This window comes from Octodon degus, unplaced genomic scaffold (genome assembly GCF_000260255.1).
Source record: "Octodon degus isolate 3935 unplaced genomic scaffold, OctDeg1.0 scaffold00060, whole genome shotgun sequence".
Lineage (NCBI taxonomy): Eukaryota > Metazoa > Chordata > Mammalia > Rodentia > Octodontidae > Octodon > Octodon degus.
In genome coordinates, this window is record NW_004524636.1 from 1,374,248 (window position 1) to 1,402,112 (window position 27,865).

At 49.1% G+C, this 27,865-nt stretch overlaps 3 protein-coding genes and 2 pseudogenes across 6 annotated transcripts in view; 4 read left to right on the forward strand and 1 right to left on the reverse strand.

Moving 5' to 3' along the window:
* Positions 1-12,803, forward strand: part of Ptpra (protein tyrosine phosphatase, receptor type A) — a 217,590-nt gene extending 204,787 nt beyond the window's left edge. For 3 of the 4 annotated variants that reach the window (XM_023718560.1, XM_023718562.1, XM_023718561.1), the window contains 8 exons: positions 34-183; positions 2,205-2,298; positions 3,291-3,367; positions 3,831-3,965; positions 7,624-7,749; positions 7,820-7,971; positions 11,389-11,524; positions 12,176-12,416. In XM_023718560.1, coding sequence (XP_023574328.1) covers positions 34-183; positions 2,205-2,298; positions 3,291-3,367; positions 3,831-3,965; positions 7,624-7,749; positions 7,820-7,971; positions 11,389-11,524; positions 12,176-12,250 — 945 coding nt within the window. In that variant the 3' untranslated portion in view covers positions 12,251-12,416. Of the gene's footprint in view, positions 1-33; positions 184-2,204; positions 2,299-3,290; positions 3,368-3,830; positions 3,966-7,623; positions 7,750-7,819; positions 7,972-11,388; positions 11,525-12,175 lie in introns of all 4 variants that reach the window. The other variant, XM_004634249.2, reaches the window with a different exon arrangement.
* A 5,173-nt stretch (positions 12,804-17,976) lies between these two features.
* On the reverse strand, positions 17,977-18,310 carry LOC101563664 (annotated as a pseudogene).
* A 2,138-nt stretch (positions 18,311-20,448) lies between these two features.
* Gnrh2 (gonadotropin releasing hormone 2) lies at positions 20,449-21,801 on the forward strand. Its single transcript, XM_004634317.1, has 3 exons — positions 20,449-20,617; positions 20,723-20,880; positions 21,592-21,801. Exons 1-3 carry the CDS (start codon positions 20,449-20,451, stop codon positions 21,799-21,801), a joined length of 537 nt encoding a protein of 178 aa, XP_004634374.1.
* Mrps26 (mitochondrial ribosomal protein S26) lies at positions 21,782-23,711 on the forward strand. The gene is made up of 4 exons (XM_004634318.2): positions 21,782-22,027; positions 22,110-22,256; positions 22,371-22,494; positions 23,217-23,711. Exons 1-4 carry the CDS (start codon positions 21,816-21,818, stop codon positions 23,349-23,351), a joined length of 618 nt encoding a protein of 205 aa, XP_004634375.1. The 5' UTR covers positions 21,782-21,815; the 3' UTR covers positions 23,352-23,711.
* A 45-nt stretch (positions 23,712-23,756) lies between these two features.
* Positions 23,757-24,697, forward strand: LOC111817521 (annotated as a pseudogene).
* The last annotated feature ends 3,168 nt before the right edge of the window (positions 24,698-27,865 follow it).

The following is a 27,865-nucleotide window of genomic DNA, read 5'->3' on the forward strand; positions in this document are numbered from 1 at the left end:
TGTACTAAAGATTTGGCATCATCCCCATTTCAGATGCAGTATGTCTTTATATACCAAGCCCTTCTGGAGCATTATCTGTATGGGGATACAGAACTGGAAGTGACCTCTCTAGAAACCCACCTGCAGAAAATTTACAACAAAATTCCAGGGACCAGCAATAACGGATTAGAGGAAGAATTTAAGGTGAGTCGGAGCTGGATAACCAACTCTAGATTGAAGGATCCACATAATCTGGAAAGATTCTTGACTCCTTGTACATTTACCAATAGATAGTAAGTCCCCTGATGAGGTACACAGATGGCCTTTTACCCATTCTCCCTCTTGGTCAACACATTCTGCACATTGGAGTCACTTGGGTAGTGAGGGGGGATATCAAGGAATGGTTTTTTGTTGTTGTTGGTGGTGGTGGTGGTGGTGGTGTTTTGTCTTTTTGAGACAGGGTCTTACTGTGTAGTTCAAGCTGGCCTTGAACTTGCTATGTAGCCTAGGATGGCCCCAAACTCCTGATGACCCTTCTGACAAGTGCTGGGATTACAGGGGTCTGCCACCACACCCAAGAAAACTTTATGACAGACAGCACTCTGGATTTGGCCTGTGGACCTTAGATGCTGACCGCTGCTGTATACTATTAGATAATAGCTCTCAGTCCATAGGCCTGTGTCAGGGCTGAGGATATTGCTCATGGAAGCATGTGCGAGGCCCTGATTTCAATCCCCAGCACCATCACTTCTCTGTCTTTTGGCTAAGAACAAGTGTAATCCCCAGCACCAAAAAAAAAAGGCAAAAGGTAAAGACTTAGGGGCCGGGGAGATGGCTCAGTGGAATAAGCGCTTGCCTGGCAAGCACAAGGGCCTGAGTTCAATCCCCAGTTCCGCAAAAAAAAAAAAAAAAAAGACTTAATGTCATGCTTTCGTCAATAAAAAGTGTTCCCAAGAGCAAGAGATTTAGAGTTGCAATGAGACCCACTTTTTTTTTTTTTTCATGGTACCAGGGATCGAACTCAGGACTTTGCACCTGCCAGACAGGAACTTATGCCACTGAGCTATCTCCCTGGCCCAGAACCACTTTTCTTAAAGCACTAGGAAAAGAAAAGAAGCACTTTCGTTCTAACACTATAGTGTATACACAAATGTTTCAGGATCCTGTCAGGGTGGATTCTGATTCAGTAGGTCTAGATTAGAATCTGAGATTCTGTATGTCTTAAAACAAGGCCAAAAAAAAAGGGGGGGGTGTGCTGGTGAGATAGCTCAGCGCACTAAAGCACCTGCTTAGACAAGTGCAGGGACTGCAGTTTGATCCTCAGCACCACATGTTGCACCAGCCCCATTCCCAGGGTGGGCTGAGCTGGCCAGAGTCCAGGCACAGTGGCACACACCTGTAATCCCAGCACTGGGGAGGCTGAAAGCAGAGAATCACCATGAGTCCAAGCTGAATAGTAAGACCTTGCAACAACCAAATACATTTAAAAAAAAAAAAAAAAAAGAAAAGAAAAAGACAAGGCCAGGCCGAGGAGATAGCTCAGTAGAATATTTGTGCTTGCCTGGCAAGTTCAAGGGCCTGAGATCAATCCCCGGTTCTACAAAGAAAAAGACAAGGCCAGTGCTGCTGATGTATGGGCTATCCTTTGAAGTGTTTTTTTTTGTTTGTTTGTTTGTTTGTTTTTGCGCTGAATGCCTTCAAGGCATGACTGGCTGTATTGTGTTGTGGGGATCGAACCCAAGCAACCTGAGCCTGGCTGTTTTGTTGAAGCAGCCACTTAAAGAACTGAGCTACCGGGCAGGCCCCCTGGGCTATCCTTTGAGATGCAAGGATTAAGAAGGAACCTCAGAGTCAGAAGACAGGAGTATACACATTTGAATAAGTTTTCCTAGGAGTCCAGCACTGCCACTAGGGACAGAAAGGTGAAGCAGGTGGTGCCGAGGCACATTTCCTCCTATTATACTGGGTTCTTTGCTCTGGGTTCAGCATGTTCCAGGCCAGAGGAATCCACAGTAAGGCAATGTATCCTAGACACTCACTTGACTTGACTTGTTACTGAGTTTAAAGACAGAGAAAAAAAAACAATGTTCCAATAATTTGCAGAAATGGAGGTGAGGGTTCTGGGAGTAAAAGCTGCTTTGCATGGAAGCGCAGTCCTAGTGACGGCAGTCTTGTCAAGTTCGTTATTGGTATCACTAATTTTTCCCCTTTACTACCTCATTTAGAAGTTAACATCAATCAAAATCCAGAATGACAAGATGCGGACTGGAAACCTTCCAGCCAACATGAAGAAGAACCGGGTTTTACAGATCATTCCATGTAAGAGCCTTCTCCCTACCCTAAAGCTATATTGCCCTGTCCACCAACCTTCCCCCCAACTGTTACTTTTCATACACTAAGTAGTGACTGGATTGAAGACAAGAATCATGGTGTTATAGCTGGGCGTGGTGGCACACACCTGTGACCCCAGCACTCAGGAGTTGAAGCAGAAGCATCACTGTGAGTTGGAGGCCAGCCGGGGCTACATAGTAAGTTCAAGGCCAGCCTGAACTACAGAGTTAGACCCTGTCTCATAAAAAAGGAAGAGGGCCAGCGAGATAGCTCAGCAGACTAAGTGCCTACGTAGGCAAGCACAGGGACCAGGGTTCGATCCCTGGCACACTGAGCTGGCGCATAAGTGTGGGCATGGTGGTGCACGCCCATAATCATAGCACTGGGGAGGCTGAAGATAGGAGGATTACCTGGAGTCCAGGCTGCAGAGGGAGCCCCTGTACCGAGTACCTTAAAAAAACAAAGAATAAGAAGAACCATGGCATCATCTTTTTTGTTTCCAGTTCATTAATGGCTTGTAGAAACATAAAAGGCAAAGCCTTTCTCCTAGGCTAAGAATGTATGTATCCTTGCACAGCAGAGATTATATCTGCCCAGGGCCTATGCAGGAGCAATAGAGAAAAAGAACATGTTGGCAAGAGTGTTGGTCAGTTTTCTTGTTGCTGAACAAAATACCTAACATCCACAATGTAAAACGGGAGATTTTGGTTTCAGTCCATGGTCAGCTGGATCCAAGACAGAAAAATCAGAGCTGAAGGATACAGTTGGCAAGGCTGCTTTGTTCTTGGCAGCTGGAGCAGAGAAGAGTGCTAAAGAGGAAGGGACCAGGGCCCAGATACAGTACCCAGGGTCACACTTCATGCCCCACCCAGACACATCCAGAAGTGTACTACTAATCTAAGTGTCAACTCTACAGCCAGTCAGGTGGACAACCCATCTTAACTGTCGTATCAAGCTACAAGCCACTATTCTTCTTGCAGATGAGTTCAACAGAGTGATCATTCCAGTTAAGCGAGGCGAAGAGAACACAGACTATGTGAATGCATCCTTCATTGATGTGAGTAATGGATGAGTCCCCTGAGCTCCAACACCCCATGAACATTCCCTAGGACTTACAGTGCCTCCCTCACATCTTTGAGTGTCAGTAGCTACTTATCTGATGCCTGGCCAGTATGCTCACTACGTCCATCTGTCCAGTCCCAAAGAGCAGAAAGTGGGGGAAACAGTGTGCACCAGTCTGTTACTTAGAGGGAAAGTTCATGATGCGAGCACAGCCCAGAGTTGATGAAATGTGCAGGATCTCTCCAGTTCCCGACTACTCATTCTAGCTCTAACACCTCCTTTCCTTCCCCAGAGTTTGACCCTTGGCCAGAAGGTAACTCTGCTTTAAAAGGGTTTGCCTTTAAGGAGCCCACCTCTTCCTAGGTCCTGTTTCAGTGCCTCCCAGACAGGCTTCTCTTTTCCACTCACCCCTCCTGATTAAACCTTACTCACCCCTGTGATCACACTGGTCTATATAGGGTTACCGGCAGAAGGACTCTTACATCGCTAGCCAGGGCCCTCTTCTCCACACAATTGAGGACTTCTGGCGAATGATCTGGGAGTGGAAATCCTGTTCCATTGTGATGCTAACAGAACTGGAGGAGAGAGGCCAGGTGAGTTTGATAAGGTCCTGAGCGGTGGAAAGGCAGTAGTAAAAAAGGATGTGGGGAGATATGTGAGAAAGTGTGAACATTTTAAAAAGCTATTTCCAGGCAGTATTACTCAGCCAATTGGCATTTGAACAGTCATAACCTTCTTTTAGGACCAAAAAAAAGCCATGAGATGTGAGCCTCCATTCAGTTCCCTGACAGTTCCCACACTTTCTCTGTTGTCCTGCATCCAGCCCCATCTGTGCACACATCCCATCTTCCATGCTGCCCAGGCAGGAAGAGCCAGGAAAGCAGGGCTCTGATTCAGACTAAGGGTTGCTTCTCTGTTGGCTACACAGAAGAAAATGATAGAATTTGAGCAATAACAAAAGCAGGAAAGTTACAACTTCACTGACGAAGAAAAGCCTTTTTGCCCTTAAGTACTAGAGATGCTGCATACTATCTTCACTCACTGAATGTTGAGGGGAGGAAGTTAGAGGAGGAGCTGGCCAGCGCCTAGGCAGCCGTGCTCCTCAAGCTTGATGAGGAACTCTTGGAGAAAATCACTCTCAAGTGAGTTCAAACTTAGTGCCGCTGGGGCTCCGGCCTCACAGCTTGCATAGGTTGGCTCCCACTCCCTCCTGCTCATAACTTCTGCTGCCCTGACACCTTTAGCTACGCTAAAGTTCCTGTGGTTTTGACATCTGTCTTCACTCCTGGCCAAGAAACTGTGTAAAGGCAGTATTGGAGGGGAACTGTGGTAGCAGAATCATTCTGCCACAGCGTGTAACAACATCTAGTCCAGGTGAACCTTAATTAGGATTTTGTAAAACTTTTGTAGTTGAGCCGGGGAGATAGCTCAGTAGAATAAGCGCCTGCCTGGCAAGCGCAAGGGCCTGAGTTCAATCCCTGGTTCCACAAAAAAAAAAAAAAAACAAACTCATCGTAGTTGATGAATGGGGAATGTGCCCAAAGCTCCATGGGTGTCCCCAGGGCTCCTCATGGGCACAGATGGGAAGCGCAGATCTATGACATTTTTTTTTTTTAAATTCGTGTGTGTGTGTGTGTGTGTGTGTGGCCAGCTCAGCCCACCAGGGGGTGGGGTTGGCTGGCATGTGGTGCTGGGGGATTGAACTGCAGTCCCTGTGCTTTGCCAAGCCTGTTCCAAGTAGGTGCTTTAGGCCACTGAGCCATCTCACCGGCCCCTCTATGACATTTCTTGATCCACCACTTTAATAACCCTGTTCAGATGAGCTCACTATCATTTATAAAGGGGTTATTGAGTGATCAGACATAGGAAAAGCAACAAGCATCACAAAAATTGATGTGTGTGTATGTTTATTGGCCATTTTTATATTTTATTTCCAATCAGATTTGATTGATATCTTTTAGATGTAATAATCACATTCATCATAGATAATTTCTATCTGTACGCGATATTACTTGTTTGTTTTTTCCCCATTCCCCTACCCTCCCTGCAACCCCTTTTCCCTTCCCCATTTACAAAAGCTTTGTTTCCACGTTAAATTTACTTTTTTTTTTTTTTTTTTTTTTTTTTTTTGGCAGAACTGGGGATTGAACTCAGGCCCTTGCACTTGCCAGGGAAGCGCTTATTCCACTGAGCCATCTCCCCAGCCCCTAAATTTACTTTTAATAATGAATTTATTGGACTATAATACTGCCAGTGATTTTTTTTTGTACTTAATGTTTCCAAATCTTTTCTTTTTTTTTTTTTTTTTTTTAAAGTAAAACTCCTTTTTTTTTTTTAATTTATTTATTTATTTAGTGTGTGTGTGTGGCCAGCTCAGCCCACCAGGGGGCGGGGATGGCTGGCATGTGGTGCTGGGGGATTGAACCGCGGTCTCTGTGCTTTGCCAAGCTTGTTCTAAGTAGGTGCTTTAGACCACTGAGCCATCTCCCCAGCCCCTAAATTTACTTTTAATAATGAATTTATTGGACTATAATACTGTCAGTGATTTTTTTTGTACTTAATGTTTCCAAATCTTTTCTTATGTGCATATGTATATATGTATAGTTGAGTTTGTTTTTGTTTTTCTTTTGTGGAGCTTGAATTCAGGTCCTTGTTCTTGCCAAGCAGGCACTTATTCCACTGAGCTATCTCTCTGACGCAAGAGAAATTTTAAATTGCCAGTAGTGTACTTTGGAATCCTATACCCATGTTTCTATAGAATCATGTAACTTTCTTGTTTTATTTACATGTTCATGCCTTGACTTGTTCTGCAGACACTGAACGAATTGATTTGCCAGTACTTGCTGAGAGCCTACTGTATGCCAAGCATCGTACAAGGTCCTGAGAATATTTAAAAAGAAACAGTCCCCCCTACAGCATACCACAGGAAAAGCCAATGGGTTCTCCAGTAATTGTAGAAGCTGCTGGTCCATGAAACTTCTGGAATCCCAGGGCAAACTGTCATAATGAAGAGTATGGAATTCCTACAACAAAAATTCAATTTGACTATATTTAAATTTCTGCTACAGATTTAATTGCCTACAAGAGGACCAGTGTCATTAGTGAATTAGTTTAGTTGGCGTTAGTTTAGTGGTTGGATGCTTGGTTTTTACAAAACCTGAATGAATATCCTACACAGTAGGAATATAGTGAAATAAAGCCTACTCTGAGGACAAAAAAAAAAAAAAAGAAAGTAACAGTCCCTCCCCACAAGGAACTGAGAGGGTATTGAGCCAGGTTCAGGCAATAAACCATCTCTGCCCACTTAGCAAACACAGAAGTGTGAGTGAAGGCAAGGTGCCACTGTAGATGAAAGATCAAAATCAAAGGGAGGATTTGATAGCCAGCCAGATAGCTCAGCAGATTAAAGTGTCTGCTTAGGCAGACCCAGAGACTGGGGTTCCATCTCTGGCATGCCATGCCAGCCCCACCCTAGGGGCACGCTGACCCTCGATTGAGACTGGGCATGGTGGCACACACCTGTGATCTCACCACTTGGGAGGCTAAAAAACAGGGGTCACTACGAGTCCATTCTGTGTAGTGAGACTGTGTAGTGAGACCCTATAGACCCTGTACGAAATACATTAAGAAAAAAAAAATTGAAGTATGTCGTTGTACTATGGCTGGGATTCAGCTTTTCTGGATTAGCAGGGTATATAAACAGCAATAAAATGTGTAAGCTGTGCATAGTGGTGCCTGCCTATAATCCCAGCACTTGGGAAACTGAGGCAGGAGGCTCACCATGAGGTCAAGACCATCCTGAATTACATAGCGAGCTCAAGGCCAACTTGGAATACATAGCAAGACATCAAAATAGTAATAAAAACAATAGTAATAATAATAAATGTGGAAATATCTGGAGGACAGAGGGAGGAATTTGAACAAAGGCAGTCACCTCTCCTCACACCTAGTTGAGTGTTGATACTGCACTGAAAAGGTAGTGAGACAGTATCACAGACCCTGTCCTACCGTAAGCTGAACTATAAACAAGCAACATGACGTGGTTAACTGATAGTCTCTGCTTAATTGAAATCACAGGTTGATATAATCATATGAGATAATGTGGTGATCTGCTGAGTTTTGAACACCCTGAGGATGGAGTGTGTCAGGATAAACACATCTGTGCTGAGTGTGGGCTCAAGCTGCCTGTGGGCAGAGATGTCTCCAGCACACTTAGTTTTCTAATTCTTCCCTCTCCCACTTGTTTCCCAGGAGAAGTGCGCCCAGTACTGGCCATCAGATGGTCTAGTGTCCTATGGAGACATCACAGTGGAGCTGAAGAAAGAGGAAGAATGTGAGAGCTACACTGTCCGAGACCTGCTTGTCACCAACACCAGAGTAAGAGGGCTGTGTGTGGGGACCTTCCCAAGGGGAAACACGACTGCCTTCCTAACCCCTTTCTCTGCAGGAGAACAAGAGCCGGCAGATCCGACAGTTCCACTTCCACGGCTGGCCTGAAGTGGGCATCCCCAGTGATGGGAAGGGCATGATCAGCATCATTGCAGCCGTGCAGAAGCAGCAGCAGCAGTCTGGGAACCACCCCATCACTGTGCACTGCAGGTACCACATGCCTGAGGGCCACAGTGATCATGTGTCGGACCATGAGAAAAGTTGCACAAAGACAGAATGGATGAGCATGTGGCAGTGAAGTTTGATGATTAAGACAGGACTGGACTATCAGAATCTTCAGATTTGAACTTAACCTATTAATTAAGTGCTGGTGAACTAATAACATTGCTGGGAACCAGGCATGTTGACACAAACCTGAAATCCCAACACATGGAAAGCTGAAGCACAAGGATCACAAGCTCAAACCCAGCCTTGGCAACTGCAATTTAATAAGAATGTGTTTGAAAATTTTAAAATTTCCAAAAGGCTGGGGATGTAGCTCTGTGAGAAGGCCCTGGGCTTATTCCTGGTACATCGATCAGTCAGTCAGTCACATCACTAAAGAATAACCACATAGTGAGTGTTGATAAAAACAGACATGGAAAGAACAGAAAAAGAGCCAGGTACGGTGTTACACACCTACAGTCCCAACAGTCTGGGACGTGGAGGCAGGAGTATCATGAGTTTGAACACAGATTCAGTGTCTCAGTGACTGAGCAAGAGCTTTTCTCAAATTACAAAAGGGGCTTGGGATGTAGCTCAGTGCAGAGGCTCTGGTTCAATCCCTAGTACTACCAAAAGAAAAAGAAAAATAGAGGGGCCAGGGAGATGGCTCAGTAGAATAAGCGCTTGCCTGGCAAGCACAAGGGTCTGAGTTCAATCCCCAGTTCCGCAAAAAAAAGAAAAAAACAGAAGAGCCAGGAATGCCTTCCAGGTTTGAGCCTGGGTCGCTAATAACTGTTGATGAAGTAACAGAAGAAAGATGTTAAGAAGGCTTGTTGGGAGGGAGAAGGTGAATTTTGTTTGGGGTGTGTTGAGATTACATTTTTTTTTTTAATTTTTATTTGTGTGTGTGTGGCCAGCTCAGCCCACGGGGGGGGGGGGGGGGGGGGGGGGGGCAGCATGTGGTGCTGGGGGATTGAACCGTGGTCCCTGTGCTTTGCTAAGCTTGCTCTAAGTAGGTGCTTTAGACCACTGAGCCATCTCACCAGCCCCTGAGATTACATTTTTATTAAAAAGTTTATTCTGAGGTTTTCTTAAGAGTAAATTTTCTCAGATTTGTTATGCCACTCACTTACTCTTCTTGCAGCTTTTCTTTTTTTTTTTTTTTTTAATTTTATTTTTTTTAAATTATTTATTTATTTTAACATTTTATTTATTGTGTGTGTGCGTGTGTGTGTGTGGCCAGCTCAGCCCGCCAGGGGGCGAGGCTGGCTGGCATGTGGTGCTGGGGTTCGAACCGCGGTCCCTATGCTTTGTCAAGCTTGTTCCAAGTAGGTGCTTTAGACCACTGAGCCATCTCTCCAGCCCCCATAAGGAATTTTTTTTGTGTGTGTGTGTGTGTGTTTTGCTCCTTGAATGCCTTCAGGGCACTTTTGCATGGCTGGAGTATTGTGGGGATCGAACTACAGCAAACTGAGGCTGCCAGCATTGTGGAAGCAGCCACTTAAAGAACTGAGCTAGGGCTGGGCCCCCAAATAGAGTGTTTGTAGTACTGAAATTAATTCCTTTTTTTTTTCCGCGGAACCGGGGATTGAACTCAGGCCCTTGCACTTGCCAGGCAAGCACTTATTCTACTGAGCCATCTCCCCAGCCCCTTCTTCTTGCAGCTTTTCTCAAGCCTGTTCTCTCCATACCCCCTCTCTCCCTCCAGCTGCCCCACTGGGCTGCCTGTAGCTTCCAGACTCCTGAAGCTAGTGATCACTTTGTCTCTATACCTGACTCCTTCCTCATAGGCTTTTTCTTCCCTGTTGTACACTGCTCTTTCCCATCTGTGGCCCAGGTCTCCATCCTTGAACCCCCTGTCTGTCAGCAGACAACCCCTTACCCAGTCTCCTGGCTTTGATATCAACTCTGAGGCTTTATCACCAGCTCACTCTGCCCTCTACACTTCAGGTTTAGGTGTGCAGTTACCTCTTCAGTATTTCCATGTGACTATCTAATGGGCATTTTCAGTGTAGGATTCAAATGAGAACTCCTAATGCATCCTCCCAAGACTGCAGTTCCCACAGCTATCCCTAGAGCTGTAAGTGGTATTTTCATTACCCACCTACCTCCATGGAGAAGCCTTGGAACTACCCTATTCTCTTCTCTTTCTCTCACACATCACATCTAATCCATCAGATGCTCTACCTACATATAATCTCAGAATATGAGTATTTCTCACTGCCTCCCCCATGCCTACTCTGTCCAAGCCACCTGCCCTTCCCAGTGCTAACCTCCTGGCTTGTCTCTTTGCTCCCACCTTCCCTGCCACTGTTTTCAAACAGCAGCCTGAAAGAACCTTGGAAACCTTTGTCAGACCAAAGCCACATCACTCCTTCACATAGACTCTCACCATGATTGGAGGGCTCACTGCCAGGCCAGCCAGGGAGGTGCACTAGAGACTGGCATTCTCTTGGGGCTCTGACCTCACCCACATCTCTTTTTGCCTTCCTGCCACACATTCAGCTACGTGGGCTTCAGCATCACTGTGACCCTGTGCCTTGGCTCTGAGAGGCCCATTCCCAGACAGCCATAAGACTTCTGCCCACCTTCCTGGCACCTTTGCTTTCTCAGCATCCCTTTAGAGAGCCTTCTCCAGGCACCCTGCTTGGAACTCTCATCTTTCTCCTCTCTTTATGCTCATGTTATTATATGAGGAGACTGTTAAGCCCCAGAGCCTCCTGCCATCAAGCAGGTACTCAAGAGTCCTGTGACAGGATCCTTTGATAACACTGGACAAGGTAAATAATGTCAGGGCAGGAGTACAGATTCCCTCAACTTAAGATCAGAGGCATGGAAAAGAATCAGTAGATCCACACCATTGTAGATAGTTTGTAGAGACAGAGAAGAGTGGACCCACATTTGAGCCACCAGAGTGCCAGGGCAACCCAGGTGTCTTGGTAGACAGACAGCAAGGGCTAGTGGGTTTTGGTTTGGTTTTGATTTGGGGTTTGGTTTGAGGGAATTTTTTAGATGGAGCCTTACTATGGAGCTCAGATTGGCCTTGAATTTGCTGTGTAGTCCAGGCTAACCTCAAACTTTCAGTAATCGTCCTGTCTCAGCCTCCCGTGTGCTAGGATTACAGGTGTGTGCCACCATGCCCAGCAAGGGCTAGTGTTAACAGCATCGTCACCATGGCCCCACCGTTAGAGGTTGGATACAGGGTGCCATGCAGGCAGGGCTCCCAAGAGCTGTGCTCTCACAAGGCTCCTCCAGACAAAGGGGGCAGAGCTGAGCATGGGCTCCTGCCCCACCTATGTTCTCCCCTGGCAGTTCTGTGGCTCACACACTCTCTGGCACCAGCCTCAGGCCATGTCTGCACCGCACTGCACTTACCCCTCAGCACAGATATCTCGTAGTAGTAAGATGTCTGCTGTGTTTCAGTGCCGGGGCAGGACGGACTGGGACCTTCTGTGCCCTGAGCACAGTCCTGGAGCGTGTGAAGGCAGAGGGGATTTTGGATGTCTTCCAAACTGTCAAGAGTCTGCGGCTACAGAGGCCACACATGGTCCAGACACTGGTATGCTGTCTATGTCCTTGTCTTTGCCACCACCGTCTGTACTCTTTCTCCATCAGGGAGGCTTCAGAGGGCCTACCCAGCAGGCAGAAGACTAGTGGACCACAGACCCACCCTTCTCTGAGACCCTGACAGACAGGAGGTGCCTTGGGAGGCAGGAAAGATCCCAGTGGGAAGATGGCCTATGTCACACCAAAGGGACTGTGATGTTAGGAGAGGTTGCTGCCTCTGTATTTCTCTTGGGTCTGGGGGAAAGGGCAAGACTTGTTCTGTTCAATTCCCTCTTCAAGTCTACCTCTTAACAGTCTGAACATCCACAAAGGTTTTCCTGAATCCTGCGAAACTAGAAAGTTTCAAAAGTTAAATTTTAGGAGTTTTGGCAAAAGATTGAGGCATTGAGAAGCAGAACACATCCTAACCTGGCAGCCCTGGTGCAGGCTGGGCCACAGTCCAGATGCCCCATTTCACAGCTCAGCACACTCATGGCTGACCCTGTAGGACCCAGGGCTGTCCTGTCAGTCCAGCCAGCTCTGCAGAGCTGCACTCTGGGCAGACTGTGGGAACTGTGGCAGACAGGTCAGGGCCCTGGGTGGATTCTGCATTCATTCATTTTCCTCAGTAACCTTGGCTTTCTTCCTGGCCTCTACTCTCCAGGAACAGTATGAGTTCTGCTACAAGGTGGTGCAAGAGTACATTGACGCCTTCTCAGACTATGCCAACTTCAAGTGACGACAAGCCCACAGACAGGAGGATTGCCTTTAATATTTTGTAATATTCTGTTTTGTTAATATACCCAAAATTGTGTATATATCTTATAACTGTTTTAGAAATTGGTACATAGGCTTCTATTACCTATTAGGTGGAGATTTTATATGTAAATGTGTTAGCACTGATAGTCCTTTTTCCAATGTTTTATTGGGGAATTAAATAGTGTGATGTTTGGATTGATATCGTGAAATCCTCGGCCTGGGTATTGGGCTGAATTGTCTTTTGGTTTAAACATCTTTTCCTAAAGAAGATAAACACAAAACCCATTCCAGATAGCTTGGTACCAACTAAGAAAAAAGCACAAAAGTTATCAGAGCCCCCGAGGAAGTGGCTGTCCCAGTATCCCCATGTAGGCCTGTTTCCTCCCTGCACTGTAAATATCCCTCCCCTCGCTGGCCCATCCACTTCTCCCACTGTCTACATCCCAGCAGCCCCTGTGGGGAGTAATGGGACCAGAGCGGTATCTCTGGCACCACACTAGGGATTATCAGATAATAAAGTTTTGACTCCCTGAGGAAATGTCTCTCCCTGTGTTTGGGGTGGGACAGCCAGACAAGACTTCGGCTCTTGTGGGCCACTTTTGACCCTGTTGTTGCTGCTGTCTCTGGGTGCCCTGGGTTTTCTCAAGTGCAGCCCCTCTATACATATTCCTCAGGTTCCTCTTGCCTTTCTCAGCACATCTTTGGTGTGGTGTGGTCCCCACCAGCCTCACTCACTGGATACAGAGGGAGACTCCACAAAGGGCCTCTGGAGAAAGAGACGCTGGCCAGTGTGACCTCCCCAGCCCCTGGTGCTCTGCTCCAGAGCACTCTTAGGTTGTATCACGCTGTCTAGAGTACATCTTTACAGTCACACTGACTGATTCAGTAGCCCCATTTCCTTCTGAATGTGTCCTCAATTCCAGAACTATGTGAAAGTATTGAAGATCCAGAAGCCAACATAATGAGAGTCTTAGATCTCTACTCAGTGTCTTATATCCTGACTTGGTCTTATGCCTGACATGTTTGACAGAAACATGGAACTGTGTGTGTGTGTGTGTGTGTGTGTGTGTGTGTGTGTGTGTGTGCACGTACGTACATACGTACATACTAGGAATCAAACTCAGATCCACACATTTGACAGGCAGGCAATGTGCCACTGAGCTGTAAGCCGGGTCCAACATGGAACTTTTGTGTCGTAAGGGAAATGGATATTCACCTATTTTTGATAAAACTCTTCCAGGCCAAGTACTAGCATCCTTTCACTTCTGATCCTTGGTCCCAAAAGGTGAAATTCTCATTCCAGCTTGGCATGGGGAAAGAGCATGGAGAGCAAACAATTTCATTTCTAGGGACTTAATGCAATTGTGCCTTTCCTTTCCACTCATACACCATTGGCTAAAATGTAACCCTGTGGCTACACGTAACTACAAGGTGCTGGACAGTGTGACCTTCTGCTGGGGCACAACAGGAAGGGCCAGTCTGCCCACCACTTGTAGGCTCACATGCAGCACATCCAGGAGTAGAACATGGCTGCAGGGCAGGGCAGAGCAGCCGATGGCCAGGAGCCTTTCTTGAGAACTAGAGCAGGCACTGCATTTATTAGCAGGAATAAGGGGCAGCATCTCAACCTGGTCCTCAGGGGTCACTGCCACTGGGCTGCTTGGAGAGTATGGGACTTCAACTGGACCCAAAGGGTGCTGGAAAGATAAGGTTAGTACAAGGGAAGATCAAGTGGAACTGCACTGCAGAGGGCCTCTCAGGACACTGTCCACATCCAGAGGCTCCAAGAGGGCAGCCCAGGTGTGCACCATTACTCAGGATGTGTATGTGAAGACAGGGTGTGGAAAGGAGGCAGGGGCACAATGATAGGACACATGTGGAACGTCAAGAGCTAATGTGCAGGTAGTTGTAGCTACGCATGTGGGAGGCTGAGCAGAGGGGTCATTTGAGCACATGAGTTTGAGGCAGCCTGAGGGAGACCCTACCTTTTAAAAAGGACCAAGATATAGAAACAAATGAATAAATGAATGCATCAAATTAAATACAGTGGTACCTCAGTCCACGAATATAATTTGTTCCATGATTCTGGGGAAGATGGGCAATTTCATGTTTGTTATCCAAAGTGGAGTTCATGAGCAAAAGCAAAACTTTGCTGAAGGCTTCTTTCTCCAACAGCTGTTCATGAAAAAGGTATTACTGAAGTTTAAAATTAAGGGCAGTGCGGGGGCCTAGCCCTAGCTCAGTCCTTTAAGTGGCTGCTTCCACAAAGCTGTCAGCCTCAGGTTGCTGTAGTTCGAACCTCACAACTCTCCCACTGGCCAAAAAAAAAAAAAAAAAAGGGCAGTGGAAGGTAACAGATCAGTGGTGGAGAGCTTGCCTGGCATGGACAAGGCTTAGGGTTCTATCCCCAAAGCCACCCACTACAAAAAGCAAAAATAACTTACCCCATATTAGGGGCTTGGCATATAACTCAGTGGTAGACTTGCCTGGCATGCCTGAAGCTCTATGTCCAGTATCTCAGTACCCACAACAAAAGAGGTGAGTGCAAGTCATCAGAGGCATTCAGTACTTCTGTAGGGACTAATGATAGCTCCAAAGACAGCTCCCCTCAAAATCCAGCAGTTCCCAAAGAAGTCTTATGGTAAAGACTCAGGAATTTCCAGCAAGGGATGTTGTGTGTAGAGGGGTCCCTGTCTTCTTCATTACCATACTCCCAGTGAACACTCAGGTGAGGCTGTCCCCACACCTCTCACATCCCATTGCTGTGGTCTTGCCACCCACCAAGCTGGTGACTTACTGCCAAGGGTGGCTTGGACAGCATACCCCAGTGAGGCCTAGCCAGCCTTCTGCTGCACCAGTATTCTAGTTATTACCTAATTGCCAAGTGAGATTTCCAGCAGGAGTTAGCTCAGCTTTTTTTTTTCTTCACTTTCTTAAACAGGGCTTGCTTGAATATCTGCAAGAACCAGGGTAGACCCAAAGAAAAAAACATCCTGGGACCCACACATCACAATCCTGTAGGAAAGGCAAGGTGACCACTTCATCCAGTGCACACCCCAGAGCCAATTGCTCTTACTTCCAGAGCTTAAGTGAGTGAGCATCTCCCTGAAGAGAATGGCTGGCTGTGCCCACCATACACCTGAAGCTCTAGGCCCTGCTATTCTTAGGGACCCCACTCAAAATAAGCTCCTTTCTGCTTTTCATTTTTACTAATTTACTACCACCCTCAAAATACATTTCCCTGAGAGCCCAAGTTCTTCCCCTTTATGACAGACTTGTGGAAGTCTGTATACTTCCTTCTTGCTTCATTGAGGCATGTGATGTCTTAGTTGGCCATCACTGGGACAAAATAGCCAACGCCCAAACTTCAAAGAGATCTATCTGGCTCATGGTTTTGGTCCAAGGTTGCTTGGCTCCAAGAAAGGAAACAGCACGGTGGAGAAACAGCAAAAGTGTGTAGTGGGGGACAAGGTGCTCAACCCATGGCTGCCAGGCAGCAAGGTGAAGACAAAAGACAGGCAAAGATACACCCTTCCAGGGCACACCACAGTGAGCTGCCTCCAACCAGGCCCACTTCCTACGGCACAGTTAGAGACCCCTTGGGTGGATGAATCCACTGATGGGCATAGGTGCCCCATGATCCAATCACCTTCCACAGATGTGAGCATTTAAGGGAACATTTCAGTTCTAAACCACAACACATGTCTTTCACTGGAGTGGCCAAAGGTCCACTGCCTCTCATCTAACTTTTCCCTTGGGTTAGTAATTCTCCAAACTTTTACACCAGTAGCTGCTTCTCCATGGTGTCCTTCCTTGGAGTCTGAGGGCCTGGGTTATCTGGACCTTCAGCTCTCCTCTACCCTGCCCCTTCTTCCCCAGCATTTCCTGCAGAGTGACTCATCGAAGTGGTCCAGAGGCACCTGCCGCTCATCCCTACCCCAGGCTATGCCCAATCCTTTGGGTTCCACCTGGCCAGTGTGCTCACTCCACCATCCTGCACCCACACATAACTGGATGTTCTCCATTTTCTTCTCACTAGGGCACCCAACTGTGACCTTCCATGATGCTCCCATCTCTCCAGCTAACTTGTCATCCTTGGCCCTAGCCACTCTTTAGGGTCTGTACACATCTATCTGTAGACATAGCTGGGCCTTCAGCTCTTACCCTCTGCTTTCCCAGCTTCCTGTGAGCAACGCCCAGGTGCAGTGAGGTTTTATCCTCAGAACCAGGCATTAGTTGGAGGTCAGTGGTGAGCAAATATCTTTCCTCTTCTGCTGAGATAATGAGAAAGAACTGTAGAGTTGGTAATCTGGAAGGGATATCAGCCTGTCTTGAAAAGCTAAGTATGGTGCCAGAAAGAAAGGGACCAGAGAGCTGGGATGATGGCTCAGTGGAATAAGCACTTCCCTGGTAAGTGCAAGGTCGTGAGTTCAATCCCCAGTTCTGAAAAAGAAAAAAAAAGGAAAAAAAAGGGACCTGAACTTTCCCCATGATGCTTAGTTACTCTGGTTTGGATTTTTTTTTTTCTTCAGAAAAAAACAATCAAATTATAGAAAAAACAAAGGCATCCATTCCTCTTAAAATAAATATCAGGGACCTGGGATATTTGGTAGAATACTTACCCAAAATCCATGAAACCAATGGTTGGATCCCCAGCTTTTAGGAAGTTGAGTCAGGAGGATCACTGCAAGATTGAAGCCAACCTGGGCTACAATAGTGAGTTCCAAATCACCATAACTACATAGTGAGACCCTATCTCAAACAAAACAACACTGTAGACTTTGAAACATTCTGTAAACCCAACTGAGAACAAAGCCAGGTGATTGAATTTGAAGAGATGTTTGCACAGTTGTTTTGTAGTGCTGGGGTTTGACCCCTAGGCCTGGCACATGTTAGGCAAGTGCGCTGCCACATCCCAGCCCTTTTTGTTTTATTTGAAATAGTCTCTTGCTATTGTTGCCAGGTTTGGGATGCTGGAGCCCCATTTAGAGGTAGTTTCTATATTCTTTCTGTCCTGAGCAAAGAATTGGTCAAGACAAGCACAAATGGTAGCAAAGTTTTCCCTTTCTTAAAGATAGGAAAAAAAAAAAAAAAAAAAAAACAGGCTCTGCATAGTGAGTTTGGACCAAGTAATAGCAAGAAAATACACCCTATAAGATGAGAGTGAAGTACTCACTGTAAAGGGACACAGTTGCCCCAAGCTCAAGGCCAACTGTCATTTTTGTATTTCCCACCCTGAAGCAGCCATCAGATCTGGGCCATCTCATCAAAAAACTGCTAAGTTCCAGAGAAGTCCATGGGCAGGTGCAGGGCTCTGGGAACTGGGATGTGCATTTGTCCTGGGATAATGAACAGCTCACGCCTACTTTCCCACCTGTCTGCCACATCCTAGTCTCCTGCCTTACTGTGTTGCCCAGAATGGCTTCAAACTCATCATCATCCTGCCTCAGCTCCTGAGAAGCTAGGATGCAGGGATGTACCTCTGTGCCTGGGGTGTGTGTGTGTGTGTGTGTGTGTGTGTGTGTGTGTGTGTGTGTGTATACTCTTCAGTTTATTGCATGAAGGAGTTACACGAGTCCAAGTGAAAGTGGACCCCAATGGTTACATTATACACACTGAAGTTTTTAAACATGTGACAAGGGACTGAAGGGGTGCTCTACTCATTGCAAGGAAATCCTCATGTAAGTGTCAGTGAGCCACAAGCACTTAAAACCCATGAACCTTCAGCTGATTGTCCTTGGCCAGTCCAATCTCTACCAGGAACTGGCATATGTTCTTGCGCTGGTCACCCTGGAGCTGGATTACTTCTCCATATCCTATATGCTCAATGGCAGTACCATTGCAGGCAAATTTCTTCTTAAACACCTTCAGTTTCTTTTTATCGTAATCATGAGCAATCCCTTGGATGGTGGTGAGGGTCTTCCTTCTGTGTTTGGATTCTGATATGGATAAAATCCCCAGTGCCAGCAAGAAGCAGGTCATCACCCTTACTTGCTTCAGCGAAGGCATTGAAAGAGTGAAGGTTCTGGGTAGCAGACATACACTTCTCCAGTGGGAACAGCCTGTGGAAGGTGGCTGCGGGAGGTGGGTGGGGAGGGGAGACCAGATCACCAGGAAGCAGGGGCTCAAGAGGGAGGTAGCTGAGTCCTTGGCAGAGGTGGTGGCGGCGGCAGCTCAATGACTGGCATCAAAGAGCTATTTTTAATAAATCACAAAGCAAATATTTTTCTAAAAATCACTGTTTACAAGGTCTGTGTATTTCCCAAAACAATTTAACTGAACATGCAATCCTTATGTTTATTTCAAGTCTCTGCTAATATACCAATTTGAAAATCACAGCTGAAACCCACATGCCCAGCACTGTCTGTGGAGCCTGCTATGAGGTCCCCTCCCCATCTCTGCCACAGGATTTGAAGAATCTGTTTGCACAGTGACTCTGCTCACCAGGATGAGCACAAGGATGTCAAGCCAGACCCCAGCTCTCAAAATTTGCTATTGAACTCAAATGCCAATTGGCCATTAACCCAGTAAACAGGTCTCTGGCCCCCAGAGGCTAAGGCTGGCATGGAAAGCTGAGCTACTGACGCAGACTGGGAGGTGGGGGCCTGTGGTCAGCAGCAGCCCAGCTGTTGAAACCCATGAATGGTCCTGGTGAGCACGGGATTCAAAGGGCGTTTAAGCTTAGGAGACAAATTTACCCGATGTCTATAGCCTCTCTCCTAGTGCTCTCTCCTGGGCCTGCTTGGAGGGAAGACCCTGGATAGCCCACCCAAACCCATCTACATCTGGTGTGACCTGGCTCTGCACTAAATGTGGCTACAAACCTTCTGCCCACCCACTTTAAGAGGTGAAATACAATCACAATTTTTGGATCAGGAAAGGGTTTGTAGGCCTCCAGGGCAGGAGCAACGATGCAGCCTGGGAAGTAGGGAGGTAAGACCAAGACATGGCCCAGCCTGGACCAAGAGTCCTGTGACTTCTGGAAACCAAGAAATCTTGAATGGTGAAAAATAAAAGTAAAGATACTTTCACTCAGGCACAGAAGAAATTTGTAAGTTGGGTACACAGTATTCTGAAAGCAGGCTGAGTTTTTAGAACAAGAAGGAAGCATGTGCAGTTTAGCCTTCTTTGGGAGAGAAAAGTAGGACTAATGCAAAGTTGGTGCAAATCAGTCTAAGCTAAGTTTTATAAGTTCACTGCTATGTCCAGGTCAGGAAGCAAAACTGGGCCCTTGCTCAAACTTTGCAAGGTATTGTTAAGATTCCAGAAGTTTTCACGCTGGCAGATTCAGTTCCAGTGTGCTATCTTTGTGGCAGTTTACCCCCTCAACAAACTCTAAGGTTCAGAAAACGAATTTTGCTCTCCTTTGGACCACTCTGAAGCCATTTTGACTTTTTTGCTCATAGGTCAGTTCCCTGGGAAGATGGGGGAGGAGGCAGGACATGTCTGGTGACTGCAGGTGGAGGGCAGGGTCTGTTCATGAAACAGATGCTTTGAGATGAGGCGGGGTGGCAGGCCACCACACCCCCCCCCATCCTCAAGACGTCACTGGAGCCTGTAGGCCAGAGCAGAGGGGGTAGCTACCTAGTCAATAAATCCCAGGGCTGCTGGCTTAGGTCCTGCAGCTGCCAAAGGAGCCACGCTGCCACAGCTGTTCTGGTGAGTGGTGAGGAGGCTACCCATCTTCAAGGCTGGAGCTCTTGGATGGAGCTCCAGTCTGGATGTGTGGCACCCTGCTCCTTTCCCTTCCAAGGCCCCTCCACCCTTGGTATTCTTAGAAAAGAAACCCCCTTTTCCCTGTACCCCCAGCAAAGCTATGTGTTCCTGTGCTTGTCACCCTTGCTTGGGAAGGATAAGGGATGGAAGCACTTGCTCCACACTACACATATATGCCATACCCCAGCTACTACAGAAGGGGCACAGAGCCTGCCACTTGGGTTTCCCAGCACCAGTTGCTCCAAATGTTCCCGGATTGCCTTCCCCTGGCCCAGGCCAGGATCCCATGGGTCAGACCCATAGGCCTGGGATGAGAAGTGGCTGAAAGGGAAAGCTGTTGGGAGACACTAAGCTGCCCCCATTGCTGGTTGGCCAGGGAAACGCTGGAGGAAGAGGAAGGAGTATGTGCAGAAGTGTCAGGGTGATTAAGTTCTGCCCAATGTCCTTGAACGCAGTTCTGCCATGGCCTGCTCTAGGCTGGGCCTCCTGCTCCTACTCCTGCTGCTGCTGCTGCTGCTAACCGCCTGCCCCAGACCTTTGAGGGCTCAGCACTGGTCCCATGGCTGGTACCCTGGAGGAAAGAGAGCCTCCAAATCACCCCAGGATTCCCAGACTGTCCCCAGATCTCCAGGTGGGTAACAGGTCTCCAGCCTTGGTGGAAAACCGTGCTGGCTGCTGTTCCCCCACATATCTGGGCCTGTAGATGGAGACAGGTCCCAGCCTGTCCCCTTCTGAGGAAGGGTCCTGGGCACTGCAGCAGGCAGCCTCTCCCAAGCTTCCAATGGACTCCCAAGTGAGGACCTGGCACCCTTTGAAGACACTGTGCCCTGGAAGGGCAGAAGCACCGCCCGGTGGGCTCTCCACAGGAAACAGCACCCGGTTTACATGCTACTGGTGAGTGGGGTGGGGTGAGAGGCCCAGCGTTCAACACCAGCCACGGTGCCCAGAGGCCGTGCTACTAGGGGGAGGAGGGTGCAACACCACGGAGAACGCACTCTGCTCTGCACCCCAGCTGTTCCTGGAGTCACTAGAGGAGCAGAAGAAAACCTGATAAACCCCCCATAAATAAGACAGTTGCAGCTGTAGGGGTACCCCGGTTTCTTGACAAGCCAAACTCAAGGTGGGCAGTGCTAAAAGGGCAGTGTTTCTCACACAAGCGATGGGCTCAAAGGCCCAAGTGGTACTGGAGCAGCAAGCAGAACAGCTCTGCAGAGCTCCCCAAGTGTTGGGAGCCAGTTTACTACTAATTTTTGCACATGGAACATAAAGTTAAGACAAGCATCTTAACTAAAGGAGGATGTGGAGGTTCCTAGAGGCAACGCTCTGTGGCCTAATTTAAGTTCAGGGGTTGTGAGTGGACAGACATCATGCCCAGGTAGCCGAAGGTCCCCATGTTGTGTCCTCAGGCACCTGCGGGAGAGGGCTCCGGGCGCCGCGGAGGCCTAAGTCGGACAGGTGGGTACAGCTCGGCGTCACTACACCAGAGTACCCCCCACGGTGTCACCAGTCCTTCCCTCCGCAGAACACAGCCCGAGTGACGCGTCCCACTGCGCCGCCCCCCCCCCCCCAATAAAAGCATGAAGTCCATCGCGCTGTTGCCTCAAGTTGTCTCCTTCATCCCCTCCCTCCACCAGCCCCACAGAGGGCCCAGTCCCGCGAGCCAGCAGGTCTCCGGCTCAGCCCCGCTGGTGGGAGGGGCTTCGGGAGGAGACCAAGGGCGCGCCCGCTCTCACGGGGCGGGGTACGAGGACTACAAGTCCCATGGTGCCCCGCGACCGCTTCCGGGTCAGAGCGGGGTCGAGCGCGGACACCTAGGTGCAGCTCCAGCCATGCTCCGCACGCTGAGCTCCCTCGGCACTGGGGTCCGGGGCCGGCCTCCGGCAGTGCTGCTGATACCGGCGCGTGACCGCAAGACGCGCCACGACCCGCCTGCCAAGTCCAAGGCCGGCCGCGTGAAGACACCGCCCACCGTGGACCCTGCGGAGTTCTTCGTGCTGACAGAGCGGTATCGGCTGTACCGCCAGGTCGTGCGCGCCCTCAGGTGCGTGTGCCTGCGGGGCGCAGCTCTCGGGGAAGGGGGCGAGCGAGCACAGGGTGCTGATGGGCTTTGTCGTCCCGCCCAGGCTGGAGTTTGTAGCGGAGGTGCGGAAGAAGCAGCACGAGGCCCGCGCCGGGGTCCTGGCGGAGCGCAAGGTGCAGGAGGACGCGGCCATGCACAGGGAGCTGATGGCCTGGAACCGGGCGGAGAACCGGCGGCTGCACGAGCTGCGGTGCGTGGGGCGGGGCGGGGCGGGGCAGGGCGGGGCGGCGCGGCCCGGGCCCCGCTGGCCTGGAGCCCCCGCTGGCCTGAAGCCCGGGTTCAGACTCGCCCCATTGCCTCTCAGGCTGTCGAGGCTACGGCAGGAGGCACAGGAACAGCAGCGGCGGCAAGTGGAGGAGCAGGCGCGCCGGGCGCTGGAGGAGCAGGCCCGGGTGCGGCTCAGGGAGCAGGAAGTGCAGCAACTGCAGGTGTGTTGCGGCGGGCCAGGGACTGAGCCGGCGAGGGCTTGGGAGAGAGGGGCGCGAAGGTCCCTGAGGTAGAGTGCAAATGGGAACCTATTCTGGCACCTAGAAGAGTAGGCCGGTGTTTGTCGGAGGGACCCCGAAATACACGGAAGAGTGTGTTTGACCTTGCAGGTCATTGAAAAATTGACTTTGGTAGGAAGGATTAGCAGGTTGAGGAGTAAGTAATCCAGGAACAGTGGTTGAGGCTTGAATTAAACAGAGGGAAAGGAACCAGTTGAGTGTTTTGAGAGTGGACCAGGAGTCCTGGTGTGGTGGCACATGCCTGTAATCCCAGCACTCCGCTGAGGCAGGACGATTTGCCAAGAGTTTGGGGCCATCCTGGGCTATGTAATGAGTTCAAAGCCAGCCTAAATTGCATAGCAAAATCCTGTCTCAGAAACAAGAAAAAGGGGATGGGGGTGGGGGGAGTGGACCAGGTAGCATTTCAGGACTGAGTCCACGGGGTTATCACAGCTGGTGACATCTTCTGTCTGAGGTGTCCAGAAGATGACTTGTCTCAGAGCAATCAGGTAAGGCTGCCAGATGTTACTCCACTGTAAGGTCGGGGGCACTCAGAGGCCTTGGGCTGCAGACACCCTTTCCTGGGGGGAACTAGATTGCAGCAGGCTCAGCAGGCTGCCAGTTTGTATGGGAGTCCCAAGCAATTGGTCTTTTCTCTCCCATAGGAGGAGGTGAAAACCTTTATCACCCGAGAGAACCTGGAGGCACGGGTGGAAGAAGCATTGGACTCCCCAAAGAACTACAACTGGGCCATCACCAGAGAGGGGCTAGTGGTCAGGCCACAGCAGAAAGGCTCCTAGAGGCCCTTAAGAGATAGTACCTGCCAAGGGACCACATATGCATAGAGCTGGAGGGCCAGGTCTGATGTGTGATAAAGCAGTCGGTGTTTCCTACACAGAAGGCTCAGCCTTTTTCAGAGAGGCCCTCATGTTCTGACCTCTGCATTTGGTCAGAAACTCCAAACTCATTGCGCTCTTCTGCCCCACTTCAACCTCAGGACAGCATCAGCCCATTTCATGGAGGTTAAGACCGGCCACAATCCCCTTGGGCAGCCAGAGCATCTTCTCAGGGTCATTAAAGATGGTGGTTAGCAAATTACAGTCTACAAGCCAAATGTCGTCTGTTGCTTGTTTTTGTAAATAAAAATTTATTGAAACACAGCCAAAGCCATTTGGCTGGAGAACAAGAGAGCTGCAGATGAGCCAGGCAATGTTCCCAGAGCCCCATGGGTCATGCACAGCCAGCTCTAAATGCAGTTGGGGTGGGGGTGGGGGACATCCCCTTGCACCAGGATCCCACCCCAGCCATCACCCAGGCCATGGCATTCACCTTATGCTATATGTTCACCCTGGTGCTGTGCATCGCCCTCATCTTTGTCATCTGGCACATTATAGCTGTGGGTCTGACTTCAAGAACCCCATCAAACAGGGGAGCCCAGCACAGGCTGTACCTCCACCGTCCTGCAGATGGCTCTGCAGTCTCCATCATGAATACCAACATTCTCAACTATTGCCAAGAGGAGGCCTGGTGCAAACTCACCATCTCCCTGCTCTCCTTCTATCGCCTACACAGTATGGTTTATACATTGGGGGCGGAAGCCAGCCAGGGAGTGAGCCCAGAAGGGACCAGAGGCCTGTGTACCCACAGCCCCCACTAGGCTGAAGAGGCCTCAGCCCTGAGGAAGGAAGCACTGGTGCCCCTGCCTCTCCACCCCCTAAAGGGTTGCTGTGGGGGCCCCCACCTGCAGAGCCCTCCCCCTTGGACTAGGGCCAGGCAGAGCTGTAATTAGGGGCAGGAGCACCTCTGCCTGCAGTTAGACATGGCAGTCAATCCTGGAAGGGGTGAGACTTCTAGCTTGTCTGTTTTGGGGGGCAGGACTTGGGCCCTACTACCAGGTAGAGCTTGATCCTGGAAATTCTGAGCCATTCCCCTCAACCCTCACCCTGAGGCTCCCTCTGAAGGTAGGGGAATGAGCAGGTTTAGCAGGGGGTGGCCCTCCCCTAGCTTCCCCTCCCCTCCCCAGGCTCTCTCCAGCCCCATTTCCACTTGCCCCAACCCCAGCCCACCCTGTCTCTTGGACCTGTTTTCTATGTCACCTGAATGGGTCCAGCAGTCTGTCGCCAGACATTTGTAACAAAATATGAATAAACTGAAAAAAAGCCTTGCTCCTCTGTTGGCTCCCATTTATACTAGTACAGTGATACATGAATAGCTACAAAAGAGATGGGCTGACTTGCACATTATAAAACATTTTGTCATGACTTTTCAAAGAAAAAGTTGGCAGGTTCCTGATTTGGGGCGGGGGATCTATGTCATCTACCTGAGCAACAAACCGACCACTGACCAAGGCCTGCTTTTGATCAGCCCTGGGCTTTGCCATGCAGGACACAGTGTGGCCAAGACTCAGAAGGCAAAGAGAAGGTCCCATTTCTCCATGTGACTGCCTGTGGCTTTCAAGGCCTCGGTTTCCCCTGCACTGCTAACACCATTGGTCCAAGGTGCAGACTGCTGCTGTTGGGAAGGTCTAGTTGGCCCAGCTTTCCCAAGACAGACTTTTGGGGGCCCTAAAGAAATGGAGACTTTAGGCAGTATGTGCAGTCATGTTCTAGGTAAGAGAAAGGGGCAAGGTGCAAGCAGAGGCAGCCTGCATGTCACTGAGAGCCCGGCCCTCTCCAGGCTTGTTTCTATTCTTCCTTCTGGCCCTGACCCTGGCCAGTACAGTGGGGTCCCTGCTTGGGAGCCCAGATAGCTAGTGGGATGGCAGCTGATGGACATACATGGGCCATAGTTTGCCAACTCAGCCCACAACTTCAGGCTTTATTGGAGAAGTGGATCCCCTGCAGTGGAGGCCTGTGGTGAAGTTTCCTATGGGACACGGTCTGTGTCAGACCTGTTCCTAACAGGCTGTAGGGCAGCTATCTTGCTGTTGGTTGGCTTTGATTTAAAACATAGTCCCATTAACTTGAACCAAGAGTGGTACATGCATGGCTGCCTCATCAGATAGCTTTTTAATCTTACTAATAAAAAGGCTGATACAGGTGATTAGGTCATTTTGTATCACTTAGCACTTGGCGTAAAGGGGCAGTTAGGCATGTACCACCAATAGTTCAAGATGGCAGGAACATTAACTTTTTTTCTTTTTTTTTTTTTAGACACGATCTCACTGTGCAGTTCAGGCTGGCCTTAAACTGTGTGGGCCTCCTGCCTCAGCCTCCTGAGTGCTGGGATAACAGGTGTATGGCACACCCAGCAAACAACTTCTGTGCCTGTCTTGTCACTATCTTTCAGTTAGTGACCAGGCCATTTCTCCAAGTTGTCTGTGCCAGGATCCACACACATGCCAACTACTTTCACATGAAAGACACAGTGCCTTCTCAGAGCCCTTTAGACTGGTTTCCCTCCTGGGCTATCCTTCATTATGGGGTGAAACACCCTAGCACATACCGCCTGCTGAGTCCAAGACACGCAGAGCCACCTGCTAGCCAGGCCCCAGCACTGTGACTCCACCACAGGCATCTCCTGACGTAGGCACCAGCAGCTGTGTACCTTCAGAGTTAACCCAGGCCCTTGTGCCTGGCTCCTCGGGGACCAGACAGCTCTTGGAGGTGCTGGATGGGTTGTCAGTTCATGCCCAGGCCAGGCTGTAGCACTGGGATTCCCAGGGTGCAAAGTTCAATCAGCAGAGCCCTGATGGTTCACCTGACAGTTCCTTAGAAAACACCAGGGGCACTCATCTTTGCTTCAGGTTCCAAATATATGGAACTCTCCGTGCTCTGTAGGCTTGTGGGGGCTGCAGCTGCGAGAATCCCACCTTCTGCAGTCCAGTCCACTAGAGAATCTTTTCTTGTTTAAGCCCCCACCACATGTGGTAGATTAGGGGGCTACCCAGTAAGTACATTGAGCAGACCCCCAAATGTGAGGGCTTTCATAAAACCTGAGGAAGCTGACCCTGCTGGGTGGATGGGACAAAAATGCGCTTGGTGTTTCACTTGAGACAGGAGTTTTGCTTGGTGCACAGTTACCTCCCCAGGATTATCCAGCAGTCATCCAGATCTTTAAGCAAAACACTTGATTCTTTCTTATGTTTTTTGTTTTGTGAGACAAGGTCTCGTAGTGAAGGCTGGCCTTGAACTCACTGTGTACTCTAGGCAGGGCCCAAACCTGCCTCAAGCTTCCTGACCCCATTCTTGTTCCTGAGGGCTAAACAGCATGAGGTCAGTGAGGAGGTCAGTGAGGCGGCCGGCATGAAGTGCTGTTGGCGTCCAAGCACGCAGCTGCGGGAAAGTGTGAAGTGGCCATCTCTTGGGTTGCTGCAGAGGGCCACTTTGCTGCCCAGTGAAGGCGGACTTTAGTGTTGTGTTGGCAGTGGATGGGAAAGAGAACACACGTGCTGGATTAATACCTGCTGGGTGCCTTGTGCGTCCGCTCCATCAGGGAGACCCCACAGTCAGTCCCTGTATTTTTCTAGTGACTCCATATTTTCTGCATGGAGCTGAGTTGGAATCTTGGTAATGTTCCTTGTGAAGTTGTAAATGCAGAGTTGAAACACACAGGAAGTAAGCCCCAGTGACGGCCAAAATAAGGGCAGTTCCCGCAGGAAGAGTCAACCTTAGAATTCTCTTTCCTTCCCAAGTAGGAAGTTCGGAACAATTCTGCAACTCCCAATAGCTGAGGCAGGTCAGCCTGGAGGCAAGATTGGTTGTTTTCGCAGTGGGTACTTTAATGCACATGTCCTCAGCGCAGGGAGGACCAAGAACAGTAGATGTGCAGCTCATGAGTTATAAAGTGAACACCTGGGTCTAGAAACAGCACTGCCTACTACAACTTCAGAACTTAGCTTCTAAAACCTTGGTGTAAAGAAACTGCAGGGCATGGGCTGGCGAGACAACTCAGCAGATTAAGCTCCTGCTTAGGCAAGCGCACGGGGTTTGATCCCCGGCACCACAGCCGTGCTGGCCCCGCCCCCAGGCATGCTGAACTGCCATAGAGAATGAGTGTGGTGGCACACACTTGTAATCCCTGCACTGGCGAGGCTGAAAACAGGAGGATCACTATGCATCTGAGCTGCATAGCGAGATCCTCTACCAAATACATAAAATTTTTAAAAAAAGAAAGAAAAAGAAGAAAGAAATTGCAGGGCAGCTGGGCCTGGTGGTGTATACCTGTGATCCTAGCACTCAGGAGGCTGAGGCAAGAAGATGCTGCAAATTGGAGGCCAGCCTAGGCTATACAGTGAGATCCTGTTTGTCTAAAAAAAAAAAAAAAAGAAAGAAAGAAACTGTAGTGTCACGGGACAGCCTAGGAAAGTGACGTA

Bases quoted from the DNA above. Each gene is read 5' to 3' on its own strand.
- Gnrh2 (XM_004634317.1), top strand. From the start codon at position 20,449: ATGGCCTGCTCTAGGCTGGGCCTCCTGCTCCTACTCCTGCTGCTGCTG. The intron at 20,618-20,722 runs GTGGGTAACAGG...TCCCCTTCTGAG, and splicing joins GACTGTCCCCAGATCTCCAG to GAAGGGTCCTGGGCACTGCA. The intron at 20,881-21,591 runs GTGAGTGGGGTG...TGTTGCCTCAAG, and splicing joins ACCCGGTTTACATGCTACTG to TTGTCTCCTTCATCCCCTCC.
- Mrps26 (XM_004634318.2), top strand. From the start codon at position 21,816: ATGCTCCGCACGCTGAGCTCCCTCGGCACTGGGGTCCGGGGCCGGCCT. The intron at 22,028-22,109 runs GTGCGTGTGCCT...CGTCCCGCCCAG, and splicing joins CAGGTCGTGCGCGCCCTCAG to GCTGGAGTTTGTAGCGGAGG. The intron at 22,257-22,370 runs GTGCGTGGGGCG...ATTGCCTCTCAG, and splicing joins CGGCGGCTGCACGAGCTGCG to GCTGTCGAGGCTACGGCAGG.